Source organism: Numida meleagris, chromosome 1 (genome assembly GCF_002078875.1).
Source record: "Numida meleagris isolate 19003 breed g44 Domestic line chromosome 1, NumMel1.0, whole genome shotgun sequence".
NCBI lineage: Eukaryota > Metazoa > Chordata > Aves > Galliformes > Numididae > Numida > Numida meleagris.
In genome coordinates, this window is record NC_034409.1 from 184,023,351 (window position 1) to 184,037,226 (window position 13,876).

The 13,876-nt window shown below is 44.0% G+C and overlaps 1 protein-coding gene across 6 annotated transcripts in view; it reads left to right on the forward strand.

Annotated features, from left to right (window-relative positions):
* The window catches only part of SLC36A4 (solute carrier family 36 member 4), a 102,478-nt gene continuing 89,349 nt past the window's right edge, over nt 748–13,876 (forward strand). Inside the window, exons 1-4 of one of the 6 annotated variants that reach the window (XM_021382184.1) lie at nt 748–1,084; nt 10,403–10,523; nt 12,099–12,189; nt 13,338–13,426. In XM_021382184.1, the coding sequence (XP_021237859.1) occupies nt 886–1,084; nt 10,403–10,523; nt 12,099–12,189; nt 13,338–13,426 (500 nt within the window). In that variant the 5' untranslated portion in view covers nt 748–885. Of the gene's footprint in view, nt 1,085–1,260; nt 2,664–4,340; nt 7,341–10,402; nt 10,524–12,098; nt 12,190–13,337; nt 13,427–13,876 lie in introns of those variants that run through there. The other 5 variants (XM_021382149.1, XM_021382158.1, XM_021382175.1 and 2 more) reach the window with 5 other exon arrangements.

Sequence of the window (13,876 nt, forward strand, 5' to 3'; positions counted from 1 at the left end):
AATGGTAGTTTGCTAGGACAGTGACAAACAATTACAGAAAACACCATTTTCCTCTAATAGGGATGGAAACACTTCCTTATAACCAAGGGTTTTCCTAAACTGTGCTTCTTCAGATTGCAGCAGTAGGAACTTTGGAAGGGGAATGGAGGAATATCAGGACTGGAACTCTTAAAGGTCTTAAAGGCCTGGCTGGGCATCATTCCAGCAGATTCTCTCCTCCTCGGAACTTTCACCAAGTTCCTAGATTTTGTGAAATGAAATAAGCTGACCTTATTACTGGACAAACTCCAGTATGAATGAAACACCGTAAGACCAATGTGGCATTAAGAAGCAGACTTCTTTATTACACTGCAGATGCACAGGGGATCACTCCACCAAACGCACACACCTAGGAACTAGAGCACATAGCTGATATACATTCAATATGTGTGAATATCCATACAATTTCCACAAACTGCCCACCTGTTCTGAGAATTGCTGTACATACTAAAATCCAAAGCTATGCAGGCACTGTGTTAACACAGGGCTCTTGCAAAGGGTCTTTGGGTGGTTGTGGTGTTCCACCGGGAGGTGCTATCCAGCCAAAATACTGCGTGCTAAGTAGGTCAGGCCCCATATGTGATCTAGAAATTGTTTACAAAAAACGAGCTGCTGACAAAGTTTCTAATTATCAGGTTGACCTTGTTAAAGTATCTATATTATCAACCCTAGCATTTTCTTCTGTTAAATGTATCAACATCACTCTGAGGGGAGATTTAGACTGGATATAAGGAAACACAGGGAGAAGCTGAGGTGTCTTATGGGGCAACCACCTAACAGGATTGCTGCTATCAGGGACCAGAGGTCAGCACAGGGCGGGGCTCAGCAGGCGTCAACGCACCCAACATGGCGGCCACCGCCAACACCACCCGGAGGACCAAACCCACTGCCTCCCACGCGTCCTCTCCTTCCGGCCGCTATCTATGGTTCGTCCCCGCCGTGCGCGGCCCGGCGCATGCGCAGCAGCGGGCCGGCCGGCTCCACATTGGCGGAAGGGCGCAGAGAAGCCGGTGGGAGATGGACGCAGCCGGTGGGGAGGAGCTGGGTGAGCCTCGCCGTGCGCGCCGCTGGCGGGAGCGGCCGCGGGGCAGCGTAGGCGGTAGCTCGCCGCGGGGCGGAGAGGGGGGCGGTGTGAGGAGCGCCCGGCCGGCTGTGTTCCCCCTCCCCTGGAGGCGGAATGGTTCGGCCCACGGGGGATGCGCTGCAGCGCTCAGCGCATCGGGGCGGGCGGGAGGAACCATCCCACCTGGGGGAGGGGTGGGCTGCGCAGCTCCGCTCCTTCTGAGCGGCCCGGGGACGGTTCGGCTCCGTGGGGACACCGGGAGGGGCTGAGGGGAGCGGAGCGTGGCCGGTGGGCTCGCGGGGGGCAGGTGGCGGCCTCGCTTCGCAGCGACCCGGCGGCAGGGAGGGAGCGGTGCCTCCGGGGCTCGGGGAGGGGTGGGCAGAGCGGGCTGGTGCAGTTTCCAGGTGGTGCCGGTCCGGGTGATGGGCTGCAGCCTCACCCGGAGCTGTGTGTGTGCCCCTGCGATCTGAAGGATTCCTCCTGTCCCCTGATGGTGACGAGAAGCAGGAGACGTGCTTCGGGGTTGATTTCCCCGAGGCTGATCCGTCCTGCAGTGACAGACTGGTACAGAAGCTGCGAAGTGACAGGAGGAAGCTTCAGCACTTCAGTCAGCTGCTGAGGTTTGCAGGCATGCCAGGGATTGCCAGACCTTTGGAACGAGATTCTTATTATTATTTATAGGATTATCTGCTTAAAATGTAGATTAATGCCTGATGAAACTTGAGATTTTTTTTTTTTTTTAATGCTCATTGGTCCCGTTGAATACATCGTTGAGTGTATTGAGTGCACCCTCAGTAAGTTTGCAGATGGCACCACGTTGGGAGTAAGCACTGATCTGACTGAGCGTGGGAAGGCCGTACAGAGGGATCTGGACAGGCTGGATCAATGGGCTGAGGCCAACTGTATGAGCTTCAACAAGACCCAGTGCTGGGTCCTGCACTTTGGTCACAACAACCCCAGGCAGCGCTACAAACTTGGGGCAGAGTGGCTGGAAAGCTGTGCAAAGGGAAAGGATTTGGGGGAGCTGGTTGACAGCCGGAGGAACACAAGCCAGCAGTGTGCTCAGGTCGCCAGGAAGGCCAGTGGCATCCCGGCATGTATCAGAAATAGCGCAGCCAGCAGGAGCAGGGAGGTGATGGTCCCCCTGTACTCAGCCCTTGTGAGGCCACACCTCAAGTTTTGTGCCCCTCGCTACAAGAAAGATTGAGGCACTGGAGCAAGTCCACAGAAGGGCAGTGAAGCTGTGAAGACTCTGGAGCACACGTGTTATGGGGAACTGGGGATTGTTTAGTCTGGAGAAGAGGAGGCTCAGGGGAGACCTTATTGCTGTCTACAACTGCCTGAAAGGAAGTTGTAGCAAGGTGGGAGTTGACCTCTTCTCCCAGGTAACAACGGTAGGATGAGAGACGGTGGCCTCAAGTTGCAGATTCAGGTTGGATATTAGGACAAATCCCTTCTCAGAAAGAGTGCTGAGGCATTGGCACAGGCTGCCCAGGGAGGTGGTGGAGTTACTGTTCCTGGAGGTGTTCAAGAACTGTGGAGATGTGGCACTGTGGACATGGTTAGTAGGCTCTTCTAGAAAATGTAAATAATGTTACTGTATAGCAATTAAAAAAAAAAAAAACGGTACTTCTGTAACATAGGAGTTTTCCTTTTAGATCTTCATTTGGAAAATGTGGGTTTTTTTTTCTTGTTTTTATTCCTCTTGTATCCAGTAGGAATTGTGGGTGTGGGAAATGGCAGGGGGTTGACTGTTGTGTGGTTGAATGGGATTATCTCTTAGCACCCCCTCGAGCTAGGAAAGGATTCACAAGACATTCAATCTAGACAGTAGTGCCTTGGGCATTACTGCTCAGTAACCTCGTGCTCACTGGGAGCTTCTGTGGTGGTTGTGGGAGTACGTAACAGAGTAACGTGGTAGAGCCTGTGAGTCATGTGTGTTTGTAGACAGTGCTGCACAGTTCACCTTCTGCAGAAAATACTGTGAAGGTTCTTCATTGGCTGAAGGTGAGGGTGTGGAGGAAAATACTTGTGGTTAAAGGCTTAACTGGGAGTTATATTGTCTGTTGCTTACTGAACCAGTTGCAGATTCTGAAAAGTGTTTTCTCTGTGACTAAATATTTTTCCAGAGCCCTGGTTCTGATTACTGATGTGAAGAGCTTCTCCATGACTTTAAGATGATAAATGTACATCTGTAAACTGAACAGAATTGCTGAGCAAGTGCCCCATCTTGTCGTGATGGTGGCTGTTGCCTGCTGTTGGTGTGTTATGGACCAGGAGTGTGTCTGCTGTGCAGAGACCCGGTTGTTAGTCTTGTGCTGTGTGGAAGCCACAGCTTGGTTATGTGACAGAGCCTGTGGGCATGCGTGTAGGTTATCAGTATAGCCTGTGAGAAAACACCAGCTTCAAATCATACTTAGGCTAGTAAATAGATTTAGTGCTCCTGATTTTCACTTTTATGCAGCAATCAAAACAACAGCGAGTTAAATAGAGTCGGTATCCCTGTGACAAGGCAGTGAGTCACCCTCTATTTAATAAACATTTTGTGGGACTGTGAATCTCCTGCTGTGTTTCTGGCTGTATTAACATGTTCCTGTGTAGGAGCTGTGACTAAGTGATGAAGTATCTGTAAGATTCACTTTGATTAATGCTTTTGCCAGGCCTTTAATGTACATAGGTTGTTCCAAAAGTAATGCCTCCTAATAATTTCCTTGGAAACTATAACAGATACAAAGAGCTCAGTGACACTATTTGATAGAGCAAATTCTCAGCTACAAAACACTAGTTTTTGACATTGTCACCAACAGTAGCTGTGTATTTTTGCCAGTGATGAATGAGAGCCTGCATGCTGTGCTCATAAAAATCTGCACCAGCAGAGGTGACCTACTGTTGGTCACAGCCACTGTACGGTCTCCATAAATGTTCAGCAAGCGTTGGTGAACATCAGTGGGTACCATTTTTCTTCACCCAAAAGCATCCAGTTATACAGCTGTGCTTCCTCCGCACTTGCATGTCAGATGCCATTTTGACAGACTGCCCCTCTGCTGCCATCTGTTGGGATGCCATAACGCCAACGTTTGCCTCTGATGTCGTGGGCCAACAGAATAAAATAGGCTGGACATTAGAAAACACTACTTTTCTGAAAGAGTGGTCAGGTGCTGGAATGGGCTGCCCAGGGAGGTGGTTGAGTCAGCGTCCCTGGAGGTGTTCAAGAAACATTTAGATATAGCATTGAGAGACATGGTCTAGTGGGGTTATTGGTGGTAGGTGGATGGTTGGACTGGATGATCCTGTAGGTCTTTTCCAACCTAGCTAATTCTATGATTCTATGATAGGAGGCATTACTTTCAGAGCAACCCTCATACATTGAAAGTGTTGCTTCAATAAGATCTGTCTTCTTCCATAAACAGAGTAAAGCAAGCTGATATAAATGATGATAAGCTATATCTTGTCCCTAAATCTTCTCATGCTTATGTGTCAAATCCAGTTCCTGCTGTTAGATCACGCTTCCCAAACCCTCAAGGGTGACAAAAACAAGTTGCTAAATTGGATTTGGAAAGCAGGTTTTAGATAAGAATTTGCCCAGGAGGTGAACTTCTCTGAAGGAACAATAGGAGATTATTTGACTTCATTTTTCATATTTCTTTGTCTTTAACTTGTTTGGCAGCTGTGGAAACAAACAGCTTCATCCTTTTGTCTCCCGTGGGGCCATAAATGATGGCGCTTAGTTTTGTTGCTTGTGGTGCTAAGAGGTTCAGTTAATTTTTGGAGTGTTAATTGCTTGAGCGGTACAGAAAAACTAACTGAAGTTCTCAGTGAAAATGCATTTGCTTGTGGGACTTTCTAACCAAGGGATTACTTGAGTATGCTATAGATAGGTGTAGAATTAAGTACATTTAGTAACAGCTCAACAATTTCTTGGGCAATAAGTCCATAAAGATTGTGAGAGCTGGTTGAATTCTAGGGGGTAGGAAGATGCACCAAGCAGGAAATACTGGTTAGCACAATTTAAACATTACATTTTAGTCTCCTACTGTATACTAAGTGATTGCCTAGTGACTGAAGTTCCTCAGAGGTCTGAGGATGCAGGATTGATGTTTACATGTGATGTAGCATAGCACATGTCTGTAATGGATCAATGACGTCTTGTTGATAGTAGCAGTATTGCTTGCAGAGCTCTTTGGCATCCTTCTTTTCTGGATGTTTGCAGAAGAGAGCAGGAAGAATGACAAACATTTGAATAACAGGCGAAGGCAGACTGGATGGAGTACTTGGTCTGACAAGATTTTTGTAGTAGTGCAAGCAGAACAGAGGTTTGTATTAGCTGATGGAAAGACGTCTGAAAATTGTGTGGTACTTTGGCGAAGTAGAAGCAAAGCATGTGTAGAAAAGAGCTGTCATTCGGAGCTGTGCTGAATCATGAAATGTGATGCAAAATCACAGAATGCACAGAATCCAGTTCCGAGCTCCTGCCATGGGCTGGTTGCCGTCCACCAGCTCAGGCTGCCCAGGGCCCGTTCCGGGCCTTCAGCACCTCCATGGATGGGGCACCCACAACTGCTGTGTGAGTACCATTACTGAAGTGGATCTTTAGTAGTGTATAGTGTTTGGATTTATTTGGGGCAGCTTGGTGGAGCAGGAACCTTAGGAGGGCTGAGGTGAGTGCTGTACCATGTGCTTTGTGAGGCAGCAGTCAGCCAGGTTTGGCGTACTTGTGCTGTTCTTCTAGTTTGAGTTGAATACCCTATTTATGCTTATTGAACCATTCTAGGAAGCACTGTAAGTTAACATGTGTTCCATGCTAATGTTCTGACAGTGACTGTGGACTTCTCACAGATAGTCTCAGGTTAGGTCGGTGTAGGCAAAGTACTTGTTCTACTTTGTGGGTATGTACTGCCTTGTGGGGCAGAGAAAGCTTAATTTTTTTGACTGACGTGCTCTAGACCACATGTTTGGATCCATTACATTTGGATATTATAAATCTAGATGTCAGTGGAAGTATGGATTGTGCAGCTGGGACACAGTTGCAGTATCGCACCAGTAGAGATCTATTAGCAAACAAAGGGCCATGCTTAGAAAGTTGCATGATCCAAAATGTATATAATGTCTTACTGCTGTCACTGGTGGCTGATTGACAGGTTGTAGCCCCAAGCTGTACACCAGTCATGGGATCGAGGAAGAATGATGGGGAGAAGGAGGCAATTTAGGAGCTTTGGAATGCCTGCTTCTACTTTGGAGATGTGTTAGCTTTTTTTTTCTCTTTCAATGATTATCAGTTTAACTGCCATTTTAAAAGTTCTGTGTTCAGCTTACCACACTGCTGTACTAATATAAAAATCAGCTATGGAATGCAAATACCATGCTGTGAATATCAGTAAAGATTATATCTGCAAGGAAGACACATACAGATGTTTGTTTTAATTTAATGCAGCTTTAAACTTTTTTTTAACTGGGACATTTGGGGAAAAACATCTTTTTATTTTTTTTTCTCTCTGTAGTTAAATAAACTGATTTACTACACAAAGAGTCTTGAAGGCATGACTTATTTTCAAATGGCAAAGGATATTTTTTTCCCCTAAGAGTTAATATATTGGAGATGGTGGTGCGTACACATACTGAAGACTTGAAGCATATGAGGGCCATATGAGTGGCGTGAAGGATAAAAAAGCAGGAATGGGATTATCAGCTTGGAGAAGCTGATGTTTTGGAATGGATCACTGGTGTAAATCTTAGTGTGAGTTTTCTTTATGCTACTTTCAGAGTGCTTGTTTTCTCATTACTTCCGTGAATGAAGAAAAGATGGTGAAAAGGGGTAATAGTCAGGCACTCAGTCTCATAGGTGGAGAGGCTGCAGCCCCTTTTGGATGATGAATCATTCTTGAAAATCAGCATCTTCATTTCATAGATTAAAGAGCATCCTTGGGCTTCCGACGCATGCTGAATACAGGGAATTTGAATAAATCAAGATTGTATGTTTTGTCTGACCTGCATATGTCTTCTGTTTTGTTAATTCTTACGTCTGGAAGTGCTTTACTTTTTGTCACAATCAAATGCTGAGTGGGACAAATGAGTTAAGGGCTCATGATGAGAGATGAGGCTGACAGGGGAATGGAGCAGTGAGTGTCTGCTGCAGACCAAGTGATGAAGAGGAGGATGAAGCTGTCTTCAAACTGGAAGAAGCCTTCTGCTTGGAAGTCCTGGTTACCCTGGTGTAATTTAGGCACCTAATGCCTTCTGGGTAGGTAATGGGCAATGTCACAGAGTCCAAGGAAATGAGGATTTTTCTGGAGCACTGTATTTCTCTTTGATAAAAGTTTTGATATTGAAATCATATTCTGCAGTACTTAGAAAAAAAAATGTTTCAAGATGTTTGTGGTCTGAATTAAATTACCAGTTATTGCAAATATTAGCATTTTGCTTTGTACACTAGCTCACATGTTTTGTGGAATGTACTGAAATAATCATGACTGGGTTTTTTTTTTTTTGTTACATACGTGACAAACGGCAAAAACGCTCACATTTTTTTTCTCTTGAGGGATGTGCTCTGAAGTAGTCCTTCAGTGAGCTACAAAACCTCTTCACAGAAAAAGTGAATGATTAAGGAAGAACAACCAAGGCCTTATTGGTTGGGGTCCTGGGCTACGTGATCTATTGCCTGATGTAGTGGTTGGCAGCCCTACTTGAGGCAGGGTGTTTGAGCTAGATGGTTTTTGAGGTCCCTTTCAACCCAAGCCATTCTATGATGATTCCGCAGTTGTTAGTGTTTTAAAATATAAATAAATGCCTGATTGCCCACTGGGTGAAACCTCCAGAACTGGCACTTTGTTTGGGCCAGTACTAGAGGGGAAAGACTTCTGTTCTAAAAGCAGAGTATGCAGGTTTTGATCAGCACTGAATAAGCACAGCAGTGACTCAGCGTGGGGAGGCTGCTCGTGGTGTCCTCCAGTACTGGTCAGCACAGTGCCCTGGCGACAGGGGGAAGGGACCTATTTGCTGACCTATTTGCTGACCCTTCTTTTGATCAATACAGATAGATTTAATCACCTTTCACTATTTGGTGTGTACTATCTCAACTTGTATAATTAGAATATGGTTGAGTATAAACTTAATTTACACTGTACTGTCCAATTAGACCTCTGATCTCTGATGCTACGTTCTACGATGCTCCACATTTTCTTTTCAAGTGCCTTCAATATCAGCGTTCATCTTCATTGCCACTTAGTTCAGATGACTTGTTGCTGTCTTTAGGGGAGATTGTTCTACATGCTTTTGATTTTTAATTACCTGGATAAGCTGCCTTCTATTTTATAGGGTATGTAACGCTCGTTTTATAGTTGTTTGAAATTCCAATTGCTTGTGTTTGGCTTCAGTGCCCTGCTGCTGGGTTAGACTTAAATATTTAAGATTTAATAAAGATTTTTTAATAGCTGATTTTCGGTGTATTCTGTATTTCCTATCAGGCTTTACGTGTGTATCTTGTTTTTACATTAAGTAGTGATTTTATTAGGTTGACCATGATAAGTCCCTAAATAAAGCTTGTACCTGGCAAGTGTGTGTTCTGCCGTGTCCTTTGGAAATGCCAGTTGTCCATCCCTTTGAAATGCTTCTGCAGTGGCACTGGTGTTACGTATCTGTTTGAGATCTGTTAAACAGATTTTATGAATGGGTGCTGCAGAAGGCAAACAGTCTCTTTGCTGTTGGCAGGATTTGTTTTGCTTAACTGTGATCATTTAGATATGGTTATAGTTTAATCAACATTGAACTGGCAAAAGCTGCTAGCGTTGCCTGAGAGGCTGTTTTGTTCACTGCTGGCTGCTTGCTGTTGCTTAGCGCTGTGATTTAGCAAGATTGCATTTGTTGACTGCAGTGTCACTTTATGATGCTGCTTTAAAAAGATCTTGAAATTGCAGTTCAGGCATGTAGTTTAATTCAGTTATCTAGGTTTTCCTGACAGTGATGGGGGATATCTTCTAGTGTACCTGTTGTACCAATCAGTTGTCTTGAATACAGGACTTGAAGGTGTAATGAGTAAGTCTGTGGATGATACTAAACTGGGAGGAGTTGCTCACTCCCTCGAGGGCAGAGAGACATTGCAGAGAGATCCTTGTGAATTAGGGGGCTGGATGATCAGCCATAACGAGACTAATGGGAACAAGTGCTGAATTCTGCATCAAGGGTGGGGCAGCCCTGGATTTGTGTACAGACTTGGGGATGAGATGCTGTAGAGCAGTCCTGGGGAAAGGGATCTGGGGGTTTGATGGCAAGTTGGATGTGAATCAGCAGTGTGCAGCCAAAAGGGCCAGCCACACCCTGGGGTGCATCAGGCCCGGCACTGCTCTGCGCTGGTGCATCCTCACCTCCAGCATGCACTGGTTTGGGCACCACAATATGAGAAAGATATAAAAGGGGATCCAAAGGAGGGCTACAAAGATGGTGAAGGGTCTGGAGGGCAAGGTGTATGAGGGGCAGCTGAGGCTTGCTCAGTGCAGAGCAGGCTCCGGGGAGGCCTCATGGTGCCTGCAGCTCCTGACAGGGAGCGGAGGGGCAGCGCTGAGCTCTGCTCTCTGTGACAGCGACAGGGCCCGAGGGAACGGCATGGAGCTGTCAGGGGAGGGGCAGGTGGGGGTTAGGGAAAGGGTCTGCACCAGAGGGCAGTGGGCATGGAACAGGCTGCCCAGGGCACTGGGCACGGCCCTGAGCTGCCGGAGCTCAGGGAACGTTTGGACAGCGCTCTCAGACATTGGGTTTGGATTTTGGGTGGTGCTGTGTGGAGCCAGGAGTTGGACTTGATCCTTGTTGGGTACCTTCCAATATGGGATATTCTGCAATTCTATCGTCAGCAGTAGGATGGAATGACTGGGTGAAGGTTACCCTTGTTTTCCATTTGTAAGAACTGGAGAGTAGACTAAGTGCTTAACACTGAAAACAGTTAATAGCAGCTAAGATCAATCTCATCCTTTCCTAGCAATGGATGACTTCTCTTTTTTCCTGTAAGTTGCATTAACTTTGAAAACTGTATAAACCATCATTGTTTTGATGATACAAAGTTGTTTTCCTTAAAGCTGTTGTGTTGGCCGTAAACCAGCCTACTTCTGAATAATATGAGTGTGCGCCCCTTTAAAGTGAGACAGCATTTCTTCTGTGGACTTGTGCTGTAAAATACCTATCTGTCTAAACCAGCTTTATACTTGGTAACATAAATAAATCTCATGGAATGGCAAATTATTTGAAAATTATCTTTTATTTCTGAACTATACGTTTTTTTTCTAAGACTAAGTTTGTTTTAACTCTGTTGTTTAGACATGGAAGTAATGAAGCCTTTAATTGATGAACAAAATTCAGATGTCTCGGATGAGGAGCGTGAAAAAAATTTCCTGCCAGTTGAGAAGCATTACCAACTTGATGAAGAGGAGGGCATTACGTATGTATTATTCTTAACTATCAGCTTGTTAAAATTCGTTGCCTCCAACTTTCTTCTCATAAGTAGCTTACTGAACTGTTAAGGGGTGTACCTGCAGCCACTCTATGGTTTTGTAGGTATGCTCAGGGCCTTTCATAGTTTTACAAAAATCAGTGAATTGTGTGTAGGTTCTTTGTTCTTTGGAAGCTAACAGATTACTGACTAAAATATTCCAAGGTGACCATTGTTAAGTGATCGGGCCTCTCTAAATCCAAGCACTATTTACAGTGGATTTGGATTGAATTTATTTTATAATAAAAAGCTTAACAAGGCCTTGGAAACAGATTATTTGTTGAAGTTATATTTGAAGATCTTGTAAGTTCTGTTTTTGTTATTTCTTTTTTATTACTGAGTAAAGTTTTTGTTGTCAAAATTGTGTTTTGTGGCTGGTAATTGTTTTGAGTGTTATTATTATAAAATAGCTTTGATGAAATTTTGAATCTTTCTGAGGCAAAATGGCAATAAAATTGCACAGAAAATAGCTTCAGCAAGTTGGAAGAAGGACCTGGAGGTCAGTCTTATATGTCCTATTTGAGGGAACTCATTCCTAGAGATTAATAAGAATGTCCTTTGAATGTGCTGGAGCACTTTAAAGTAGTTAGAGCAAAGAGATGATTCATAGATCATCTTTATCTATGACCTAGACAGTGGGATCGAGTTAACCCTCAGAAAGTTTGCTGATGATACCAAGCTGACACAATAGAAGGAAGTGATGTCATCCAGAGAAATCTGGACAGGCTCAAACAGTGTGTCCACATGAACCCAGTGAGGTTCAACAACACCAAGCGCAAGGTGTTGCATCTGAGTTGGGGCAATCCCAGATATGTCTACAGACTAGGAGAAGAACTCATTGAGAGATGGAGGAGGACCTGGTGGTTGAAAAGCTAGACGTGAATCAGCAGTGTTGCAGCCTGGAAGGCCAACTGTATCCAAAGCGGCATCAACAGTGTGGTGGCCAGCAGGGTGAGGGAGGTGATTGTTCCCCTCTACTCTGCACTCATGAGGCCCCACATGGAGTACTGCATCCAGGCCTAGGGCCTCCAGCACAGGAAAGACATCGAGCTGTTGGAGTGGGTCCAGAGGAGGGTCACAAACATGATCACAGGGCTGGAGCACCTCTCCTGTGAAGAAAGGCTGAGGGAGCTGGGCATGTTCAGTCTGGAGAAGAGGAGGCTCCGGGATGATCTCATCGTGGCCTTCCTGTGCTTGAAGGGAGCTTATGAACAGGAGAGAGGATGTTAGGTGGAAATTTTCACTGAGAGGCACTGGCACAGGCTGCCAAGAGAAGTTGTAAATGCGCCATCCCTGGAGGTGTTCGAGGCCAGGTTGGATGTGACCCTGGGCAGCCTGATGTAGCGTGTGTCAACTGTGTTCATGGCAGGGGATTGGAACTAGGTGTTCTTTATGGTCCCTTCCAACCAAAGCGATTCCTGCATGCCAAAAAATGATTGATAGAGGGTGTGCTCCCCTCATCCAGTGTGAGTGTACTTCTAATGCGATTATGTGATATGTGACTTTCTCTGTTTTTATCCTTAGGTTTATACAAACGCTTACCCACCTTCTCAAAGGAAACATTGGAACTGGGCTTCTTGGTCTTCCGCTTGCAATCAAAAATGCTGGCATTTTGGTAAGATTTAATTATTTTGCATATACAGAAAAATTACCTAGGAAGATCTATAGATACCTGGCAGAGCCTGAAAAACCATATGGTTGCTGTTTTTACCTACCTACTTTGTTTTCTATGGTTTTTTTTTTTCAATGTGGTGAAGATGTGAAGGTTGACACAAATTCAAACAAACTTTTCTTTTTAATCTAGGTAACTCTGTTAGCATGTATTGTATTTTTTTCTTAGCCAAAATACTTTCTTTTCTGTAGAAAACAAAAAAACCAAGTCTGAAAACAGAAAAATTCTAATTCAGTCAGATTCCTATGAATGGGATTTGTTTTTGGGTTTATCTCATCTTTGTCCAGACTCCTCTGTAGCCGGATTGTATGTCAGAAGATGTACTGTCATCTTCTTAAATCAGTCTTCTGTTTCTGAGCACAGTTAGTTTATATGAGATAACAAATAATTCATTTTCTAAGGTAGTGTAAATTTCATCAACTGAAATTTTCAACTAAGTAAGACAACTTTTTATTACAGGAGGCTTAATGTGAGGATGAAAGTTACATGTGAATAGCAAGTACCTTCTGTGAAAACTTGTGGTGGAACTTATGTTCTAAAACAAATTATTTAATTCAGAAATTATCTATGACTCATAATCGTAAAAGTTATCAGGGGAGTGATTGTGGTGTGTTTTTCCCCCCTCCTTTGCTTTTATTTTTTATTACACTACACATCATCAACTGTTCTAATGTAATGGGAAGCTTTTAAAATGGCAACGCTGATGGCAATGAAATGGTCCAAAGCATTGTATAGAAATGTGCAAAATGTTCAGTCTTCTCTGGTGGTAATTCTTTTGATGAATGTCTTAATGAAACTGTTATGGGGGGAAGTTGTTCATACCCACTTGCTATTCACTGCATAATCATCTCTAAGAAATCTCCTATCCAACAATCGATTAAAAGTAAGGAATGCCATAGAATGTCAGCTGCACATCCTCTAGTGGGGTGGGGAGGGGGGAAGTTGCATAAAATTTGAATCCTTAACATCTATTTATGTGCTGATATGTGAAATTTTTGCGTGTAAAGATTTTCCCCCAGTGTGTTTTCATGAGAAGTTCTGTTTATGTCTGTTGTTTATATCCTTTTTCCTCCTTTTTGTCTCCACGCCAGGTTGGACCAATCAGCCTCGTGTTCATAGGAATTATATCTGTTCACTGTATGCACATCTTGGTACGTTGCAGCCACTGTCTATGTCAGAGGTAAATGTGGAACTACTCACTCTGTTCCTGAGTTGGAATATTATTTTTTTCTTCTCTAATTCTGATTTTTGGTTTGTGGAATGATATGATGTTGTAGCAATTTACTCAGATCAAAATCTTGTACTTCAAAAAAGGAACACACATCCTTATGGTGCAACTACAGATGATAGCTGTGCTTTGAACAGCATTATGATAATACATTGAAAAACATTTCTTCTCTACTCCAACACAAAATTAAGTTGGTTTATTATGTACTGTCCAATACTGGGGTAATATGTCCAATGTGTATTGCACAGTATTGTATTGTCCTGTTTCCTCTCTTCACAGGGAAATAATCAGGTCTTTGTCATCGCAGTTTTAGTGGCTTCCCTTTAGTCCCCTTCTATCTTTGTTGCTTTCTTCTTAGCATCTGAATCTTCACAGCTTTGAAAAACGTTCAATTTGTAAATT